Consider the following 22,360-nt stretch of genomic DNA (forward strand, 5'->3'; position numbering starts at 1 on the left):
GAACTAAAGTGAATTTTGGGGTGGCCATAGCCTCCCCAGCGCCACCCCTGCAGCTGACTGATGGGCAGGCTCTGGGTTGGGGCCTCAGCAGGCTGCACTGCAGCCTGGGGGCTGGCTTCCTGGGAAAGCACAGTGGCTGTGGCGGCCCTGGGGCATTGTCAGGTTGGACTCTTTCCTGCAGCCCAGCCGCATGCATATGTGTGTGTCTTGTTCTATGTGTGTCTGCGTGTCTGTATGCATCTGCGCGTATGCATGTGCCTCTGTGTGTCTGGTTCTGTGTGCTTCTGCATGTGTGTGTCTGGTTCTGTGTGTATGCTTGCATACACACATCTGGTTCTGGGCCTGTGGGTGTGCATGCGTCTGTTCTGCATGTATGCTTACATGCGTGTTTGGTTCTCTGTTTGCATATGTGGTTCTCTGTGCATGTGTCTGGTTCTTTGTTTGCATGTGTGTGTCTGGTTCTGTCTCTTCCATTTTTCCTCTCTTTTCTCTCTTTTCCTCTCTCCTCTTTCTTTCTTTTTTTCTCTCCCTCATCACTACATGCTTAACAAAAAAAGAATACACAACAACAAAGGTAGTATATGTAGTTTTATTTATTGTTACCAGGTTTAGAATTTTTAGAAAAGCTGGTATTTACTGTAAAAAAAAAAGGAGCATATATGATTATTAACTATATTAATATGCAATGCATCATGCCATGTATCCCCCACCCCAGTTTTGTTTTTCAGGTATGTCTACTTACAAGGTAGACATTGTGGGGGTTTTTGGCACTCCAGCCTAAAATATTACCTACCCCTGATCTAGTTCATGAAAAGACTCATGGCATGTGTACAGACAGGTTAGGAAAAAATAAAAGATTCCTAGCACTAGGGAGTGTATTGTATTGGAATCAAATAAGGACCAAAGTGCAGGAGACACTCATCTTTGCTTATTCAGTCATCCTTAATGATATGTACAACAGTCAGACACAAGTTTCATTTTCAGACAATGTGAAAATCCAAGGCCTATCCCTCCATACTCCACTGATGTAGATAGCTTAGAGACATTGCATTCAGAAAACAATAAATTTTATGCTTTCAGATTGCAGTTTCTCATGGTGTGCATCCTGATATCCAAGTAACTGTAGCCTCTTGTCAGCTCAGATCAAGAGTAGTCCTTCTAAAATAGCTTGACTTCAGTTGGTGCTTAGAAGTGGATATAGATAAATGAAACCCTGGGAAAATATTACAGAAACTAAGAATATATGTATATAAAAAGGCAAAAGCCTTTATAAACATACCCCAACAGTTTTCACAGGAACTGCAGAATCAGTTGAAAGCCCAAACATGAAACCCTTTGTCTTGCACATCCTTACATATAACTTAAGAGTTGGGAGTATAACGTAGGGCTGTGGAGTGGGAACATATGGATTAAAGGGAAATCATTTTAGAGAGCAGAGAATAAGAGTTTGTCACAAAGAAAGTGGATATTTATTAGTTTTTCCATCAGGTTTCTTGCACATCAGTGGCAGGTCTTCTTTTGTTCTTAATAATGTTTTTTTGTTACTGTCATTGTAACATCTGGCATTCCTTTTTCTTCCTTTTAAGATACACACAGTTGTTTATAAGAATACACTACAATCATTTAGATAATAACAACTGTGACAAAGACATCTCTTAACCCTAGTGGACTTTTTCATATTTTATTAGTAATGACGATACACGTGAAAGAAATGATACTACTTGAAAACATTTTTCCCTCCATTAAAGGAGCAATTGCTTGCTGCTTATTGTTGAGCACGTTTGCTATCTACACATTAACATCTGTTTTGTCTAGCAAGTCAGATACATTTATTCTTCCATGTTTAAGTTAATGCCCATCAATTTAATGGCAAATAAACATGCAAATGGAGGGGTGAACAGGTTACCTCATTCCTAAACAGATAAATGTCAGACTTCACATTTTTATAATATGAAGTCACAATACATATTACTTCACTTGAAGAATGTACTGAGCTTGATTTCTTCACTGTTTTAAACTGTGTAGGCATTCATAGTGTAGATTGACTAGAAAGACGTGTAAAAATTGTAGGATTTACACACATTCGTTACAAGGATAAGCATTACACAAAACAAAATGAAGAATCAGCCCACTGAGCACCTTAGAAATATTTTTTAACATAAATGTTACAGTTTCAAGATGATAATATTATATTGCTAATAATCAGGATAAGGCACTTCGGAAAAAAAGATTCTAGATAGCTATGTCATGGGCTCACTTAAGTGTCATTTGAGGTACTCAAATTCTCTTAAATAGTGCTTTTTGTCCTCTGAAGTAAAAAAAAAAGTAGTCCAGATACTGAAACACCCTAAAAAAGAATTGTATTTAAATAAAATCACATGTACTGTAGAAAAGTCAGAGAAACATCTCCACACATTATAAACCCTGACCTTACATTATAAAATACAGTAGTGCTACATTCAAAGTTTGTATTAGTATGTATCATATAAAAATGTGTACCCAAATGGATACAGAGCACTTTGTGCAGGCTAGTTTTTCTGTTTGCATTGTTGCATCACATTAAACACCATATTTTACAGATTTTTTTTTTATCTGGGTCAGGAAGTAACAAAATACAGTACTTGTAAAGCAAATATAAACATAGGTACTAAACCAAGCTCAGATAGTTGTCAGTTCATCTTCAGGGCATAGGCCAGAAATCAATATAACATTGTCCACTCCAATTTCCCCAGTTTTGCCCTTCCCACGTTCTGATTCAAAAATGACCTAAGAAAGAAGAAATACAAATTATGAAAAAACAGTAAATTTAAAAATTTAACACCTATTAATGTCAAATTAGATCAGATTAGATGTATCTATAGAAAGGTTTAATTTTTATCCCAGTATAGTGAGACTACCAAGTTGAATCTTTGCACTTTTTATAATTTACAGTATTTAAAACTGTAAGTTTTATTTAAACTATATTTAAACTATACATTTTAAACTATAACTTTTTATAATTTACAGTATTTAAATTTATAGTATTTAAAAATGACTGATGAGCCTCTACACAAATCTAAGCCAAACTGATTTGCATAAAAGGATTTATTATTGTCATAATGCAAGCAAAATGTCATCTCTATGTCAAAAAATACCCTCCTTTATAGGTGTGTCCACACGAGACATGTTAATGTGCTTTAACCTAATTTAATGCACATTAGCATGTGAACTAATTTTGGGCATTTATACACATACCTTTTCAGCCTGTAATGCACTGGAGAGCTGGTGAGTTGGAGTGAGCTGACATGCAGTGCACTGCATGCAGTGCGTGCAGTTGTATAAACGGTGAAATGTGCGTCAGCGCACAGAAAATGGCAGTGATACACTTTTTGTTCAAAAACACACCACTGCCATTTTCTTAGCACTGACATGCATTTTGCCACTTATACAAGTATACGCGCTGCAGTGCCATGCACTTTTAAAAACAATGCTGTGGCACAAGCATGTGTACAGATGCCCTTTAGTGTCAAGTGGACTAGCTTTAGTGCCAAGTCCCTGTATGTGTAGACACCTACCAAAAATAATTTCATGCTCATTAAATTTATTGTGCTTAAATGCACGTGTAGATGTGCCTAGAATAAAGTAAACTATTAAAGTAGCAGGATTGGGATTTGATATAACCTTGATACATTGGGGAAATGGTCTGAAAAAACACAGTTAAAATTCAATAAGGTTAAGTTCAAAGTATGATGCTTGGGAAGGACCAATCAAATACAGACACAAAATAGGGAACAAATGGTCAGCCTGAAGTACTGCAGAAAAGGACCTGGGGGTGAGAGTGCATCACTAACTAAATATAAGTAAGGGTCCAGCTAACTCAAGGAGGCAGCTGGTTGATTTCATGAGCAGATCCCAGGGCCAGCAGCCATTTTTGTGGCAGCTGATTGGTGGAGAGGGGTGGGGCTGCACAACAGGCAGCCTTCTCAGCTAATCAGCAGTGAAGAGCAGGGGGGCAGCCATCCTGCCAGCAGCCCCTTGAGCCAGCAGCCCCCAGTGGAATATATGGCAAGGCCACAGTGGCCACAAAGACAGCTGACTTCCCAGAGGAAGGAATTTATTTTCAGTAAATTTTTTTTCGGTGAGCCCACAAAAATCCGAACCCACCTGATTTCATGGTTTCCATGAAAATCGTGCAAACGCGAATTTGTTAGGTCTGTAAATATGAATTAACAATGTAATATCCAGAATGCTGTAGCCAGGCATTTTGGCACTTAGTGCAGGCCCTGTGTAGAGCACCCCGCTACATGCCACTACATAGCTTTACTTCCATTTGTTTTGGCACCTCTCCCATATAAGAGTATCCAGTGCCAGTGCACTGCTGGTACCACCCTTGCTATGGTTCTGGTAATATTGTTTAAAAAAAAGCTATAGCATACAGGGATGTATTAATAAGTGTGTTGTACAAGTCACAGGAAATGAGTCTTTTATTCCAGGAGTCAGCAACCTACACATCATGAAGGGATTAGATCTGTGTTCAGCGTCCCAAGTTTTACCAACAAAAAAAAAACCCTCCTGCTGCTGCCCCTCTGTCCCCACTCTGTGTGGTGGGCTGCACTCTTGACCTCCCCCTTCCACCACTGCAGCCTCTGCTTACAGTTGCCATGCAATTAGCCACTTCCGATTGTTGCTCACCAGGCTATTCAGCAGCACATTTTTGTAGAGGCTGCACTGGGTAGGAAACAACAGCAGGGGCAGCAGCAGCAGAACAGCAGCTCAGGGAAGCAGCCAGGTTGGAAGCTGCAGTTTCCTATTACTAATTGGTTACCAAGCCCTATCATCACCTATTCAGCTCTGCTGAGGCTTCAGTTGGAGAGAGTCAAGGAGAACTATAAAAAGAATTCCGAGTCTAGAAAAAAGTACAGATGAGGAAAGGTTGGAAGAACTGAGTTTATTTAAGTCAAGAGGCTGAAAGGGAGAGGAATTCTATAACACTTCAAATACAAAAAGAGGTCTTGTATAAAGAAAGATGACCAATTAATTTCTGTGTACACAGAGGCTAGGACAAGAAGTTATGGGCTTAGATTGCCAAGTCACACTTCCTTTCCCTATTTCTTTTTCTGATTCCAGGAACCCTGTGTTCTTCTCTGCACAGTAGCCTAGCTTCAGCATGAGAGTGGACACTGGGGGGGTTAAGGCATCTCCTGGGAGATGAAAGACCCGGCTTTTAACCCACTAAGGCTGAGAAGGGACAAGAACCCAAGTCTTCCACTTTCTGGATGAGTGCTCCAGTCACCAGACTACTCTATAAAAGGTGATTGATTACCACTACTGTTTTTTCATAGAAACGGCTGTGGGCATTGTGCTCTGTGCTGAACTCACTGGTGTCAGTGTTTGGCAGGTATGCACTGGATTACTGGACTGGAACTGTCAGAAGAGATCAGTGCAGGGACGCCAAGTTTATTAACTCAGAATGGCCTTAGTCAGGCCTAAATGCTCAGGTTAGCCCAGGAAGTACAGTAACAGCTGTTTAGACACCTCAGTAATTTTAGTGGTGAAAGCTTAAGTTTCTATAGACTCTCAAGTACCTACGTAATTATGCTGGGATTTTTTTTGATTGCTTACATTCACTTGCATGTCTAAATGTTATTTAATCCACACTATAGGCACCACAGTCCTCTTCTGAACTGGTCCCCTAGCATAACAGGGCCTGATTTTCATTTACATTAAGCTCTTCTGCACAACTCTGTCAGAGCAAAGAGCTTTAAATTACGTACAGATTATACTGATGCCCCCATACTGTGTGCAAATCCCTCACAGTGCCCCAGTAATGTAAAAGAACCTTAATGTAAATGACAACCAGAGCCTAACATTTCAAACAGAAATTTAAATTGAACATGTTCTCTACAACAGAGCAGACTGGCCACTGCTCAGCAAGACAGCTGGAAAGCCATGTACATGCAAAAGCTGTGGATTCCCTTTTCTGTAAAGGGCATCCCAGCATGGTTAAAGATGGCATATTGGCTTTCCATCGTTCACATCCTGGCTCTCGGGGGGAAAAAAAAGATATGTTGGGAGCAGGTCTATACTACTGCTGCTGGACCAGGTCCTTTGGGACTGTGGGCTTTGGGTTGCTCTTAGCATTCCCTGACTGGCTCCAGAAACTGGGAGCTGTAAAGAAGGTATAGTCACCTTTGCTTCCATATTTGTTCCAGCACTACACAAAACTTAACTCATGTATTTCAAAGACTCTAGCCCCCAGTGTACTGGCTGAAAGAAGCACTTCTTTTTGGATATGTATCAGCAGGTGTGGCAGGCCCACCACATCTATTCAAATGAAGAAAACAAAACCAGTTAGCCTGACCATGAGGCCACACTGGATACAGTCTGGTCTCTAATACTCATATTTGCAATTGTACAGGATAGCTTTTGCCTTATGAGTGGCCACAGAGAAAAATGCACACAAGTTATCATTCAGTGGTTCTCAGGAAATGTAAGCCAAAGTGAGCTGAAATTCTTCAAAGCCTATGTGATACTCTTTAAAAGTTATGGTGGTAGAGGGACGTATGCTTTTCCTTCTGTGCACGTATTTAGGTTTTTTGCCTGAGTCAAAACAGAGGTTCAACAAGTTGTGATCCTTAAAGATCGGATGGCATTTCACAAAATGGAAGGGTTTTTATACTTAATCTCCTGGCCAACTCAGGTAAATAAATTCTGTCTAGCTAAATATCCACTGGAGTTTCAACAGGAAACTCCTTTTTATTTGCCCCCTAGAAATTTTTGGTGATGTTGGGCCCCCATTTCTCACCACAGTCAAAGGCTTTTAGCTGTATACTATTAATACTCATAAAACAGTCTAGAAAATGCTTAAGGCTCAGGAAATGTCAGCTGTTGTGCTAGCTGTGGTAATTGGTTTCCATCTTTACTTACAATCTTAGTGGTTTCAACCCCCTGAAGTACTTCTATTTTTCCAGTCCTCCACCTTTTATTTTTTCCTCTGCTCTGCTCCCAAACAGGAGTACTTCTGTGGCTGCCCAGAAAAACTCGAAGTTTCCCCACTCTCTCTCCAGCAAGTCTATAGTTGAAAATCAAACAGTAGCTGCTCCTTGGCTTGAGGTCACTGAGGAGAAGTTTCAAACGGCCAACATCCTTCTTCTGCCCCACAAAAGCTGGAATTGCCATATAGTATCCTTCACCTTGTAATGGAAGAGGACAAGACATCTTCATGTGTATGGGTGCTTTATGAGAAACATTTTTTTTAGTAAACTCAGTGCTAGTTTGCTAAGAAAATAAAGTGGAAGCTTCATTACTTAAATTATTTAAAACAAAACTAGAAAAAGTGAATGATGAATACTGTCTTGCCCTGATGGAGGATTGATTAGATGCATTTTTTCATCTTTAATTGCAGTGGTCCCTTGTACTAGCTTGAAATTGGTTTTCTTACAAATTTCATAGAAAATAAATACTCAATTCAGTGCATAATCTTTCTTGGAATGCCAACCATATAAATCCCTGATTCCTGGCAGAGTAAATTAGTTTGGATGGAGCATCTTGCTGGAGCAACCCAGCTCCTAAACCGGCTTGCTTAACACTAGCTATGGTATTTCTACCCAACACTGCTCTTTGCAATGTAGAAACCTAACAGAGTAACTGACAATTCCTTGATCTGAATCCTTGTAATCTATAGTCCTTTCTTTTACCTTTTGTCTGTCTTATCTATATAGAGTCATAGATGCTAGGGTCGGAAGGGACCTTAACAGATTATCAAGTCCAACTCCCTGCCTAGGCAGAAAAGAGTGCTGGGGTCAGATGACCCCAGCCAGATACTTCTCCAGCCTTCTCTAAAAGACTCCCAAGGTAGGGGAGAGAGGTAGGGGCTTCCCTTGGAAGCCAATATGGCAAATGGGAAGAACGAATAGTCAGTCAACAAATGCCTGAGTAGTTCCAGGTTTTGGATGACAATTTCAGGTGAGTTCTTGAGGGGAATTAGCTAAACAGAAAGACAAAGGATGCAAAAAAGGACATAAAGGCATTGGAGAAAGTGAGGGTGAAGGAGAAAAGTATGAAGTACGATCTGGCATCGCACGATCACCTCTTGGGTAAACTGGCTAACTGCGGCTTCGACCACACCATGATCCTCTGGCTAGGGAATTGGCTTTGCGGTAGGACCCAGAGGGTGGTGGTCAATGGGAGCCAATCGTCTTGGTGCGCAGTCACCAGCAGGGTCCCTTAAGGCTCTGTCCTAGGGCCTATACTATTTAACATCTTCAGCAATGATGTGGACATTGGAGTTAGAAGCGGACTGGCCAAGTTTGCCAACGACACCAAACTCTGGGGTAAAGCATCCACACCTGAGGACAGGAGGGTGATCCAGGCAGATCTTGACAGGCTTGTGAAATGGGTGGGTGAGAACCTGATGGTGTTCAACACCGAAAAATGCCAGGTTCTCCACCTTGGGAGGAAAAACCTGCAGCATGCTTATAGGCTTGGCAGTGCTACGCTAGTTATCACTACACATTAAAGGGACTTGGGGTCATGACTGACCACAAGATGAACACGAGCCTGCAATGCGATGCTGTGGCTAGTAAAGTGACCAAAACGCTAGCTTGCATCCATAGATGCTTCTCAAGCAAATCCTGGGATGTCATTCTCCCGTTGGACTCGGCCTTGGTGAGGCTGCAGCTAAAGTACTGCATCCAGTTTTGGGCTCCACAATTCAATAAGGACGTGGAGAAACTTGAGAGAGTCCAGAGAAGAGCCATGCACATGATCAGAGGTCAGGAAAACAGACCTTATGATGAGAGGCTGAGAGCCATGGGGCTCTTCATCCTGGAAAAGTGCAGACTCAGGGCCACCTAAAAGTTTATCAGGGGTGCTCATCAGGATCTGGGGGAACACCTGTTCACCAGAGCGCCCCAAGGGATGACAAGATTGAACAGTCACAAACTCTGCCGCGACCGATTCAGGCTGGACATAAGAAAGAACCTCTTCACCGTCTGAGCCCCCAAGGTCTGGAATAGCCTGCAATCAGAGGTGGTTCAAGCACCCACTTTGAACGTCTTCAAGACACATTTGGATGCTTATCTTGCTGGGATCCTATGATCCCTGCTGACTTCCTGCCCCTGAGGCAGGGGGTTGAACTCGATGATCCTCTGGGGTCCCTTCCAGCCCAAATGTCTATGAAAGTATAAGTGGAGAAAAATTGAGCAAAAATAGGCTTAAAAGAGGGAGAGAGAGAGAGAGAGAGAGAGAGAGAGAGAGAATGTCCAGAGTAAAGAGTGTGGGAATCTGTCTGTGGGTATGGACAGACATTTGTTTGAAACATTCAGAATCTCACTTCAAATTCAGAGCACTTCAGCACTGTGCAGACATGGAACCCCTCAGCTTCAGAGTCCTTTAAAGTGACTACACAAACATGCAGCAGTAGTAGTCTCCAGTTAGGGGGCTGGGAAGCAGGAGTCCCTGCAAGCCTCTGATCCGGAGTTTCCTGAGGTCAGCTAGGAGGACTCTCACTGATTGTCCATTTTACTTTCCTCTTTCACCCCTGAGGGGAAGGGTGGAGAGTTGGGAGCAGAGCACTGTGGGATGCTGGAGGACTCAACAACCCCCTATTGTTTTCCACTAGATAGCACAGAGAGTGAAGGAAGCATTTTAAAGCTGTTCCATTTTTACAAGCATCATTTCTGAAGCACTTCATTGGGTGTGAATGTTTGCACCCTCACTGCTGCTAGCATATCAAACAGAACATCTGTTTGTGGCATGATTAGATCAGTGTGATCTGCTGGGCCCAGCTGCAAAATCTCATGTAATACTGTCTACATCTTAACAGGCAGCTAATCAGCTTTGACTAATGCATTTTGTTTACAAATATAAGAACAGCATTAGTATGTAGCTCTCTTAGAGTGTTTTGTCATGTTTTATCATATTTATGATGATATACTATCTTTTCCCACATACAGCACACCTTTAAATATAATGAACAACTTGTTTTTGAAAGACAGAATGAAAAAAAAGATTTTTTTTCAGTGTTATGGTTGCACAGAACACAGACACAGCCTTCCTGTCCTGTCCCATCCTGTTCTGTCCCCGCTTAAGCCATGGCAGCTGCTGAAGACTGGTTTCCATGTGTGGTTCTATGATTCTGAACAGAGCTAAAGTTTCTTCAAGGTTGTTTAACAGGAAGAGAGAGACCAGGAGAGCTAGCAGACAGCACAATTGTTCTTAGAAAGGTTAGCTTTATTAGTGGAACATCAAGACCATTAAAAAGGAGAGACAGTCATTAACACCTCTGGAGTGAAGAACAATGAGCCATTAAGTCAACTGACTCTCTTAGCTGCCTGAATGGTAATCCCACAGCTGCTGCACTGTGGAATAGGAATCAAACCAGGCTAACTGCAGGTCAGGCTAACTGCTTCTATACTGGGAAGAAAATCAATTTCACCACTTAAAACATGCACCCCAATTTTGGGGGAAAAGGTATGTGTTGTATCTGCAAGAAAATACAGTAGGTGGTACATTATTTGTTCTAGAATAGTATCCTCCCCTCATTTTACTGTAAGAGGTAAACAAGTAGTTGTCCATTTTAATTTGTAGTATCTGGAATTTCTGATCTGTTACAAAAATGACCTGTTTATTAAATATAACTGACTATAATTTTGAAATAATGGGAATCCACTACCTGTCCTGAAAGCCTCAGCAGATATCTCTAATAATGTACATGTTGCCTTGTGTACATTGTATTTCTTATATTCCTCTGATTTTCTCCTCATTCGTGGGATCAATTCTGTTGAAATAAATTGTTACATTGCCACTAACATATTTTAAAAGAAATAAAAGAGACACCTTCTCTTTTTTTTTTAATGAGGATTTGTTTTCCAAAAAATGAGATACTTGATGGAATTCCAACCCCTGATTCCAGTCAGTATCTTGCTTTTGGAAGAGAAATTATCAATTTCAGCCATAACTATAGGATATCCATTTAAATACCATTATCTCGATCAGCAGGATTCCAGTCAAAGTCATCATCAGTATCTTGTTTCCAGTTACAAACCCCCTTATTGAAGCTGCAATCAACTAAAAAAAAGGAAGAGAAAAACTCCCCATCAATTAGGAAACAATGCAACATATTATGTTATTACCCCGTGTAAAGTTAAAAAAAAATAAAAATGATCTGACTCTTTGTTCCATGGCTTGTATAATTCATAATAAAATTATTCCAAATCTGCACTCAAATAGCGTTGACCTAAATTAGACCCCAGAAGCATAGAATTTTGAATCAGTGTCACAAATCCTTCTTTAACTTTTAACATAATCTGCTGTGACTTGTTAGAGCAGGAGTTTTCCGCCTGCACATGATTTTATATGCTGTGATTTTTATGCATTGGCTGTCTGCTGGTTTCCAGGTGCAGTTTAAATTGTTAGTTTTGAGTTGGAAAGACTCAAACAACATGGGATCTGCCAATTTGAAAGACAGCTTTTGTCCTCACATAATATTGCTGCATTAGTAAGTAGCTGAGATGCACAGGGGTCAGCTGCTTCCATTAAAGAGGATGAAGGCTTCTTTTGCTAGAAGCCCTTTAGTTTGAAACTCATGCCTCCCACTGCACTCATCTTGCAATAGCCTGAATGTACTGTCCTTCAGGGCACACTGTAAAGACTAGAGCACAGCACAGACTCTCTAACTCTGTTTTTTAAGTTGTACAAATTGAAATAAATGTCATAAAAAATATTGCACTGTGCAATAGTAAGCACAACAGTTCAGATGCATCAGCCATCACTCTGAATTTCCTAATAAACTGTTATTCCTTCCTGTTATTTTAACATACTTTATAATGGGGTTGAGTGAGAGGTACCAGAGATACGTTAAGAAGTACTAACAGTATTATACAAGCTCATTTGCACATGGTTATGGTTTTCTTGGGAGAAAAAATGATCTTTTGAGATGAAATATCTGATGTTTGCTCTCAGTCCAAATGTCTGGTCATCATTTGGTGTACTTCTTGAGATTTGGACCAATTTCAGTTAGTCATTTTTAAGTTTAAATCCTATCTCTGAAAACCATTCAGACATGTTAGTTCTATATTCATACCCACTGCCCAGCCAGTGATTGCTTTGAGTGATTCTGTAGAGTGGGCTTTTCTCTAGCTACAAAGCGGAGACTTCTGCAGTCCTATGAATATCGTTACTGGCATACAGCCTTTCCTGTTCCACCATTTGGTTTCTGCTTTCTCCCTAAATCTCAAGATCAGGCTCCTAGAGATGTTCTACCGCTTGATGTTCCCAAGTTTCCCCATAGCATATACAGCATTTTTTAAACAGATGAGTAGTTTTCATCTTCAGAAGTGCTAAACAGATCAAAATCAGATGGTTCTATCATAAATGATCAGTTTACTACTATTATGGAAAGTTACCTCCGGTGATCATGAAACAGTACCATCATTTTCTATGTTCCACTCCTGGCAAAGCTATAGTGCTGTCCATTACAATTTTCAGCAGTTGCTGGCGTTTTCTGCATTGTTTGAAAAGGTATAGGAAGGCAAAGAGAGGGCACTGAAGAAATTTAAATTCCTTATTTGAATAGGAAGGCCTTGGCCATTGTATAGTTTTCTGCAGCATCTTGCTTTAATGTCTATAAAACATACCAGTGACTTAACTCAGCACCATTAATTTCAACCGATGCTATTTAAGATATGTGCCTAATTTTGACACATTTACTCATATTTTTGCAAGCCAAATTTGTACTGATTTCATTCCATCTAGACCTGTGGTTTTCAACCTTTTTTCATTTGCAGATTCTGAAAAAATTTCAAATGGAGGTGCGGACTCCTTTGAATTGTAGGTGTGGGTATTTACATACTTTTGATTGATCATAGTCATCTTTTGCTGGTCCCTTAGATGTAGTCTGCAACACCCCCAGGGGTCTGCATACCACAGGCTGAAAACCAATAGTCTAGACTAAAGACAAATATTCTCATTGTAGATTTTGGGATGTGGTCACGTGCATAAACCTCTTTCTGACACTAGTGATAAAGACCATAACGATTTTATTTTTGATTTTGGTTAAAAATATGAAGTGAGATTTAACTGTAGGATTGATCTCAATGTGGAACAATTTCTTATACATGGTTTATAAGCAATTGAAAACAGAATTTTATATAAGACACAGTAACAAAACCTTACCTAGGAACTGCCAGCACAGCTTGGCTAGATACTGTCTCCAGTAAAAATTTGTTTTACTGTACTTTAAAGACTTTTAAACATGCTCTTATGGTCAGAACACAAAGGTTGCCATGAAAACACACAAAACACAGGAAAATAAATACTGTAGCAAAAGAAAAGTAATCTACCTTCCTGCTCTGGTTTCAATACTGGAACTTTTCTCTGTGCCGGGAGAGGACCAAAAGCAGCTGCTTCTTTCACCTTGGGAACTAATTAAAATAACTTGTCAGTGCCAAATAATATACAAGGAGCAGAAAATTAGATGAACCTGCATACCAGTTCTCATCAAGTAGATTTCCTGATGTAACCTACAATCTACTGAACAACCTGCTGACCAGTAAGATGCCAACTTCTAACAAGTTAATTTTTAATGTCAATTAAGCTGTCAAATACAATTCGTTCAAACTGGTAACTTCCACCAGGATGTATTTTACCCTGCGTGCCATGGACTTGAAAGAGCCTCTAATTCAAATATCTATGAATGAAATAGTTCCCCTAACGTTCGCAGCTCCCTTGCTGCAATGTTTAACTAATGATTTAAGCACATAAGCTGCCTGCAGATGTTAAAAAAAACAAACAAACTTGTGCTTTACTTTAAACTCAGGACACTCCTGTGCTGAGCCCAGGATATGACCAGAAGAGTCAGTCTGTTAGTTGGATCCAGCTTACCTGACATTTGTATAGATCAGGTGCTTTAGTGGGCTTTTTGGTGCTTTTATCCAATAGCTGATCGACTCAGCTATTAGATAAAACCAGTAAAAAGGGCACTGAAGTGCCTAATCTATACAGATGCTACAGAGCCAGGGTGAAGTAACACGCTGCTGCTTCTGGGAAAATGCAGGATTTGTCTGGTTTTTTTTAAGTGTGCAAACAGCCATAGGGGACCGCCACAAGTCCCTGAAACCTGCTCTGATGCATGTTAATTAGCATGTATTGGAGCAGACTTGAGTAATCAAGCCTGCTGGAGCTTGCTAGTTAGCATGCTCCAGCAGCCTTGCCATCATGTGTATTCAGCATCCCTGCACTTCAAAATGGTGGTGGGAGCGCTTTAACTAAAGCTTGTCGAATGAGCTTTAGTCAAAGTACCCCCACTGCTATTTTAAAGCATGGGATACTGCATACATTAGATGCTGTGGGTACTTTAATTAGAGCAGCTCCCAAGAGCTGCTCTAATTAAAATGCTCCCCCACTCCTTGCATGTGTAAAGATGCCCATAAACTGTGGGAGACAGAGTCAGTGATATGATTTGGCTGCAAACACTTCGAAGACAGTAACCAAATTGACAAAAATTGTCCTGCATAGGTCCATGCTTATCTTAGCAAACATACATGCAGAAAGGCCTAAAGGAAGTCAGAGAGGTGCTGAACTGAACAGAAAAAAAGGGACCCTTTAAATGCTACGTGCTGTCTGATGGATTGCCAAGAGCTTGTCTTCTCTTGTTGAATCTGAAGCATTCCCCTCACAAAAACTACTGCTTAAATCACTTGGATAATAATCTTACCTCAGGCAAGGATTAATACACACACACACACACGCATATGCACACACATTTCTGTTTCTTCACTTAGAATAAGCACACAGAGAGTCATTGTAAAGTCTGCAAAAAATGTATTGACATTGCAAATATCTGGACTCACTATTAGAGAAAGGGGCTGAGACTCAAGAACACATGCCAAACAGAGAAAGTTACTTATATATGAGCTGCTCCAAGAAGAGTGGAGCGACTTAACTAAAGACAGCAACTGCCAGAATGATTTCTTTACCGAGTTACTGAATCACCCTTGAATTCCTTGGGGAGATGCACGTGCGGGTGTAACTGTGTACTGTAAATGCTCCAAGTGAATTGCTGTTTGGTAAATAAAGAATAGCAATGAGACAAACTGTATCAGAGTCTATATTCTGTTTTCAGTGCCGAGTATTATATTCAGGCTCATTCTCCTTCTGTCAGGTGTCTTATGAAAAATGGTATGACTTTCAGACACATGAGAGCAGGTAACAAAGTGAGGCAAAAAGATCATTGCTAAACTTTCATACAAACAGAAAACTTGTGCCATAGCTGCAGCCATGCGAGGGTAATTTTCCTTCAATCTTGCCTGGTTGCCAACTCTGGGATAAGGAGGAAACTGCTGTTTTCTGAACAGATGCAACATATTTTTTCTGGTGTCAGCATACATTCATTCACAGGACATCTACAAACACCCTTCACCCCTTATTCAAAGTATATCTGTATTTGAATGCATCCTATTCTTAAATAGAGTTACCCGTACAATGTTCTGGTAAGGTAGAAAAAGCTTATTAACCCAATTTTACACTCAGTAAACTGAGGCAAGATCCTCAATGAGAACTATCTGCCATTAATTTCAATAGGAGCTGAAACTGTCCTATAGAAATCATTAAGACTTAGGTGCCTCTGTACCTTTGAGGATCTGGGCTTAAGTGACCTGGTCACACAGGTGCCTTACACCTGAGGGGACACTGTCATTACAACGCATCGGAGCAGACTTGATTAATCTATACAGGTCTATAGATTAATCATCTGTTGAACTGTAATGAACTTTTACAGCAGCGACTGGACTGAAAGAATAATTGCATGGCAGAATAAAAGCACTGCCCTATATTTAACAGAGCAGGAAGAAATGTGTCTTTTGGTTCCCCTCTGTGCGCAGGTAAAGGTGCAATGGGATCTAATGCATGATCCACACAATTAATCAATTAATCGAGCTAATTAGCATGCTCCAGCAGCTTCTGCATCTTGTGTATTCAGCATCCCCATGTTTCAAAATGGCAGCAAGAGCACTTTAGCTGAAGCTCATTAAATAAATACAATTAAACTAAACTAAACTAAAGATTTAGACACTGAATACATAAGACACTCCCAGTGCTTTAATGAGACCTACTCTTGGAGTGGCTCCAATTTAAATTTAATTACTGCACCCCCTGCCACCTAGGCTAGTCTTGTCACTATTCATGACATTTTTAAAATGCCACACCATTCCTGAGTACTGCCCCTGGTCTTACAGGATATAACTACATTCACATCAGTGTCATAGCATCAAAGACATTCTTCTTAGTACGTCATGGTTAAAGGAAATGGCCATTTCTGTAGAATGGAACAGACAAACAGTTCTACTAAAACTTTTTTTTTAAAATCAGAGAAACCCAGTATCTCTGGCTATCACAACTGATTCCCTACTAAAAAGGTTAGAGGAAGATTATTCCTTTTGTAAAAATCCAGCACTCAGAAGATAGGAATTGCCAGAATTTTCTGGCTTGTACATTTTTAGTTTGCCCCTTGTGTGTATGATTCAGTCTTTAATTACATGATCATATACCAGTTTTCCCCATTGATTAATGCCTCCTTTGGTGCATACAATGAACAGTGCTAAGTAATGAGAAGCTTTATATCATATATTCATATTTCTGCTGTGATAGGAAATATTGTGATCCTTATTTTACAGATGGAGAACTTGAGGCACAGATAAATTGATGTCAATAATTACCACTAATTTTGTCTGCTGATTTAAGACGACTAGGATCTGATCTTTCAGAGCACTGAACACTGTCTATCATGTTATGTGTTACTAGCTCAGCTCCCACTCATTTCTTTTCAGCTATAATACCCAATACTTCTGTAAATCAGACCCAGAGGCTTCAAGTTGGTCAGAAAATGAAGAACACATAACTATAAAAAGGATGGGTTTAGTGTCTTCCCTAGCAGTTCTCCAGGTCAGGATTCAAGCATCCTACCCTTTCTCTTCCTACAATACCCAGTCCCATTCTCTATGTACCGCTACTGTCAAGGCCCAATATTTAACATACCTGGAGATAACTAGCATGGCTCATTTTAATCATTTCCATCTCCAAACAATATTTCTTTGCATTTTATTTCTCCACTCCTCCTTACAAACATATTACACAACTGACCTATGATGCATACAAATAACCTACTGTATCTACATTTAAACCCTAGTTAGATCTGATGAAAAGTGTGACATATCAATTTTTTCATGTTAATTATCCTCCTGTTTCCAAGAAGGTGAATGATGCAGACTTCAACAATGTAACAGGCAAGGTCTGTTTCTTAGATACTATTAGAGAACGCTGGGGAGATACACAGATGAGTTCATGAGGTCTGGTAAAGGAATTATTGCTAATCAAATATTAACACAGCTTGCAAACAGCAAAAGGAGGAAATTAATTTTTGAATGGACTTCCAAAACCAAAATGGTTTATTTACATAAATGCACACATATCTTGTAAACTGTGACTCCTTGTAAGTAGAAAGAAGAGACTTAATAAGTCAATTGACAGAAACACCAATGCATCCCATGAGATCAGGAATTAAAGTTTTTCAAATGACCAGATCTGGCCTGACAAAGGCCTCAGGAAGAAATTAGGCACCTCAGCTGCAAAAAAAAGTGATTCAGATTATCTCCCCTCTAGGAACCACAAAAGTTAATTAAGGATGTCTATGCCTAATGTAGATTTCTAGGCACTCTCAGAAGAGTCTGATCAGACAGGCAACTAAATCCCACTTAAGCTCTGTTAGCATGCAGAGACAATGTAGAGCAAGCAGTACCAACCAATCTGATAGGCATTCTCCAAGCATATCTAGTGCACAACAGCATTGATTTCAGTGCAAACCAGCAGTTACAGTCACTTTCATTCAAAAACAGGAGGAAACGCCCCCACGATCCACATTCAGATAATGTGTAACGGTTAAAGCAGCTACCTAAAGAGACTTGGGTTTCAGGCATTTTCCAGCCTGAGAGGATTCAAACACACACGTCTCTTGAGAGTGTTTTGACAGTGCCCTAACCAACAGAGACATAACAGGGCAGCTCTGTGCCCTGGGCATTGGCAGTGCATGTGACAATGCCAGTTGCTTTACTCCCAGTGGAAGTAGTGTGCCCAGTCTCCAGCTGCAGTGATGGTCCCCCTTCCCCCTTCAACTGCATTGCCCTAGCATGTCATCTCCCCCTCAGTTATGCTACTCCTAGTCATTACGTTATAGAGTGGGCTGACTTGAGGAACACGCTCCAGTCTTGCTGTTGAAGCCAGACTATTGTACAACAAAAATTCAAAGTAATGGACCCAAAAGAAGAGAAAAGAAGAAGATGGGGTATAAGTCTGTAGGACAGTTAGGCTAGGGACAGACATTCAAAAAGCCTGAGCCTGAACTGATTCAATCTTTGCAGGTTAGTCTAACCTGCATAGAATGAACCAGTTTGCAAGTAGACACGTTTGGGACATGCCTACAGCCGGAAGAAATCCAGGCATGCAAGGCTGCCCAGCCCCAAAGGGGAACTATTCCTCCTGCCTCTCCCCCACCCCTATGGGGCCAGGAGGGGGGCCCTGTTCGGTGCTGGGGGAGCTCTTCTTCCTCCTCCTCCCCTGCTGCCACTGTGGGATGGGGAGGGAGCTCTGTGAGGCTGCCTGGCCCCAGAGAGGGACTCTTCCCCCTGCTTCTCCCTCATCACTGCAGGGTGGGGAGGGGGATGCTGCCCAGCCCCAGATGGGAACTCTTCCTCCACTACCGGCAGAGAGCAAGCACTGTGCAGACAGCAGCGAAGGGGCTCTAGTGTGGGGCTTCCCCTGCTGCCAGGGTTGGAGCTACAGATGGAGGGAGCAGAGCCTCAGAGATAAGGCAAGCTCTGCTCCCTCCCCAACGTGCAGTGCTGGCTGGAGCCATGTCTGTGTCAAGTACAATTGCCTTGACGTCCCCGCCTGCTGCTACTGCCAGGCAGTGGGGGCTGCACACCATGGGGGGAGTGTGTGGGGGTCCCTACACCCCCCCACCTGCACACTTACACCTTGCCCAGTTGAGCTCCATGCTCCCGCTGCCCCACCGGGGAGAGGAGGAAGAGGGGGAGGGGGAGGAGGAGGAGGGGGAGGAGATGGAATAGTTCCTGAGTTCCCCCCAGCATGGAACAGAGCCTTCCCCTTCCACCCACCCTCACTCTGGGGCTGGGCAGCACTGCATGGACCCCCCACCCCTTGTAGCCCTGGGGCAGCAGAGGGGAAGGGGAGGAGGAGGAATACTCCCTATCCAGCTGCTCACAGAGTCCTCCCACCCTGGGAGGAAAAGGAAGGGGAAGAGTCCCCCTCCAGCATAGAACAGAGCCCCCTTCACCACCCTGTGAGACAACCAACCCAGCATGTCCCTGTTAAGGTGAAGGGGGCAGGGAGAAGAGTTAATTCCTCCCTCTGTCCCTTCCCTGCAGTTGGGGTATGCCACCACTGCAGCCCCATCCCCTCTGCTCCCTCAGCTGCAGTGGGGCAAGAAGGAAAGGAGGGAAGAATTAACGTCCTCCCTGCCCACTTTGCCTTAATGCCTTCTTGTGTCTCTGCTAGGGCCAGTCCCTGTTCTGGCTAGAGAGCAGGGACCGGCCCTAGCAGAGAGCCCCATTCAGCCGAGAGAGTATGCTGGGATGCTAGGGGTGTCTGGTTTATCTTAAAACAGCAACGGGTCTAGGACAGACATTGCATAAACCAGTTTCAGCCAAATCAGTTAAGTCTGATATTACATTCAACCAGGTTTATCTCACACCAGTTTTGGCCATTTTCAAACTGGTTCATGTGCACTGAGCATCTGTTATGTTACAGGTTTAAACCAGTTTCTGATCACTCAGGTTCTGGGAGCAGTGAGAGACGCGCAGGTGAAAGCCTGCAGCGCCCCTGCTCCCCTGAAGCCCCCTGGAGACTCCCCAGCAGCCACGGAGCCCCCTGCCTACACCCAGCACAGCCGGAGATAAGCAGGGCCCGTGGTGGGAGGGGGTTAACCTCTAGAGAGTGGGAGGAGGCGGCTGAGTGGGAGCCGGGCCTGGTCTTGCCCCGCCCAGGCCCCTACTTCGCCCAGACCCCCAGGGAGCCACGCAACTGGAGCCGTGTGAACAGGCTGCGCAAACAGGCGTGCTTATCTGCTGGCACATGAGTTAGTGTGGAGTTCATGCAGGAGGGTGCACGGGAGGGCCTGAGGCCCTGCCTGCGAGCTCCCCAGGGTAGACAGTCCCGGCCGTAGCCAGCCCACCAACGGCATGATGCAGATGGGCACGTGCCACATCCCGAGGGTCCCCTTGGTGTCTGCGGGCCCCACCCCCCCTGGCACCTCAGAGACGGCCACCCAAATGGAGCCCAAGGTTCCAGGCTCCACGCAGACAGAGCCCCTGGCTCTCAACTGCAGGGGCTGCCTTTCCCTTTTTCAGGCTCTGGGGCCTGGGAGCATGGCCACCTCTCCTTGTGGGGTCTGCTCCCTTTTGGGGCCTCTGGCAAACAAGCGGGAGGAGCTCCAGGCCACAGTCCAGAGACTGCGTGCTATCAGGGACTGTGAGCAGGAGGTAGACTCCTACTGCCAGGCCCTTCTCCCCCGGGAGCTGGAGGGGAGAGCACCGTCTCCCTTCGTGACTAAGGAGGACTCCGGGACCTCCCACTCTGTCCAGTCAGGGCATGGACCAAGCTGGTCAAGGGCCCTAAGGCCCACCGCACCAAGGACCTTGACCCACTGGAGCTTAGCAACAGCTATGCACCTCTTGCTGCTCCAGCAGAGCCTGCCGAGTTTCCAGCTCCCACAGGCAACACAGGCTCAACTGCAGCTACCTCCTCCGCTCTCCCCAAGACAAAACATAAAGTGTTAGTTGTAGGAGACTCCATCCTGAAGGGCACTGAGGAGGTAATCTGCTGCCCTGACCCCTTAGCCTGGGAAGTCTGCTGCTTCCCAGGGGCCCGAATCTGGGACATTGTGAAGAAGATCCCTAAGCTCCTGCAGCCCACAGACCACTATCCCATGCTCCTTATTCATGTGGGCACCAATGACACAGCTCGGAGCGCTCCCAGCCGGGTCATGAGGTGCTACAGGAATTTGGGAGCAGAGCTAAAGGGTCTGGGGGCACAGGTGGTGTTCTCTTCAATCCTCCCAGTCTTGGGGTATGGGCTGAGGAGGGAGAGGAGGATCCAGGTAGTTAACCAAAGACTGAGGCACTGGTGTCATCGGGAAGGCTTTGGGCTTCCATGACCACAGCCCACTCTTTGGCGAGAGAGGCAATGAGCTGCTGGGAAGAGATGGCCTCCACCTCTCTCCCCTGGGGAGGAGGCTCTTCTCAGCCAGACTGGCTGACCTGCTCCACCAGGCTTTAAACTAAGCCCCCGGGGAGATGGGGGAACTACCATCACTGCTGGCCCACTGAGCAACTCTTGCAAAGCCAGCAAGCCAAGGCATTTAAGGGAACCGACCTCTGCCCCAGCCCTGGGATAGCCAGCACAGGTTTGTTGCGGGTAGGTCTTGCTTGACCAATTTCATTTCCTTCTACAACTAGGTGACCTATCACCTGGACAAGGGAGAAGAACTTGATGTCATATATCTTGACTTCAAAAAAGCCGATGATCTGGTATCCCATGATCATCCCTTGGTGAAACTGGCCAATTGTGGCCTTGGGTCCACCATGATCTGCTGGCTGGGAAATTGGCTCCGTGGTCAGACCCAGAGGGTGGTAATTGATGGCAGTCAATCATCATGGTGCCCTGTGACCAGTGGGGTCCCCCAAGGCTCTGTCCTTGGACCCATATGGTTCAACATCTTCATTAATGATGTGGACATTGGAGTCAGAAGCGGACTGGCTAAGTTCGCCAATGACACCAAACTCTGGGGCAAAGCATCCACACCAGAGGACAGGTGGGTGATCCAGGCTGATCTGGACAGGCTCAGCAAATGGGCGGACAAGAACCAACACCGAAAAATGCAAGGTTCTCCACCTTGGGAGGAAAAACCTGCAGCATCCTTATAGGCTCGGCAGTGCTACACTGGCTAACACTACGGAAGAAAGAGACTTGGGGGTCATGACTGACCACAGGATGAACATGAGCCTGCAAGGTGATGCTGCGGCTAGTAAAGCGAGCAAAATGCTGGCTTGCAGCCATAGATGCTTCTCAAGCAAATCCCGGGACGTCATTCTCCCCTTGTACTTGGCTTTGGTGAGGCCACAGCTGGAGTACTACATCCAGTTTTGGGCTCCACAATTCAAAAAGGATGTGGAGAAGCTTGAGAGAATCCAGAGAAGAGCCATGTGCATGATCTGAAGTCAGGAAAACAGACCTTACGATGACAGGCTGAGCACCATGAGGCAATTTAGCCTGGAAAAGCACAGGCTCAGGGGTGATCTGATGGCCACCT

General features: G+C 43.4%; 1 protein-coding gene across 1 annotated transcript in view; it reads right to left on the minus strand.

Moving 5' to 3' along the window:
• Nucleotides 1-1,453: 1,453 nt before the first annotated feature.
• EGFL6 (EGF like domain multiple 6) overlaps nt 1,454-22,360 on the minus strand; it is a 69,249-nt gene continuing 48,342 nt past the window's right edge. Inside the window, exons 9-12 of the mRNA XM_019529317.1 lie at nt 13,323-13,403; nt 10,963-11,049; nt 6,907-7,172; nt 1,454-2,766 (exon numbers count right to left, since the gene is read on the minus strand). Coding sequence (XP_019384862.1) covers nt 2,659-2,766; nt 6,907-7,172; nt 10,963-11,049; nt 13,323-13,403 — 542 coding nt within the window. The 3' untranslated portion in view covers nt 1,454-2,658. The remainder of the gene's footprint in view (nt 2,767-6,906; nt 7,173-10,962; nt 11,050-13,322; nt 13,404-22,360) is intronic.

Source organism: Crocodylus porosus, unplaced genomic scaffold, assembly GCF_001723895.1.
Source record: "Crocodylus porosus isolate Cpor-Errol unplaced genomic scaffold, CroPor_comp1, whole genome shotgun sequence".
In the NCBI taxonomy this organism is placed as follows: Eukaryota; Metazoa; Chordata; order Crocodylia; family Crocodylidae; genus Crocodylus; species Crocodylus porosus.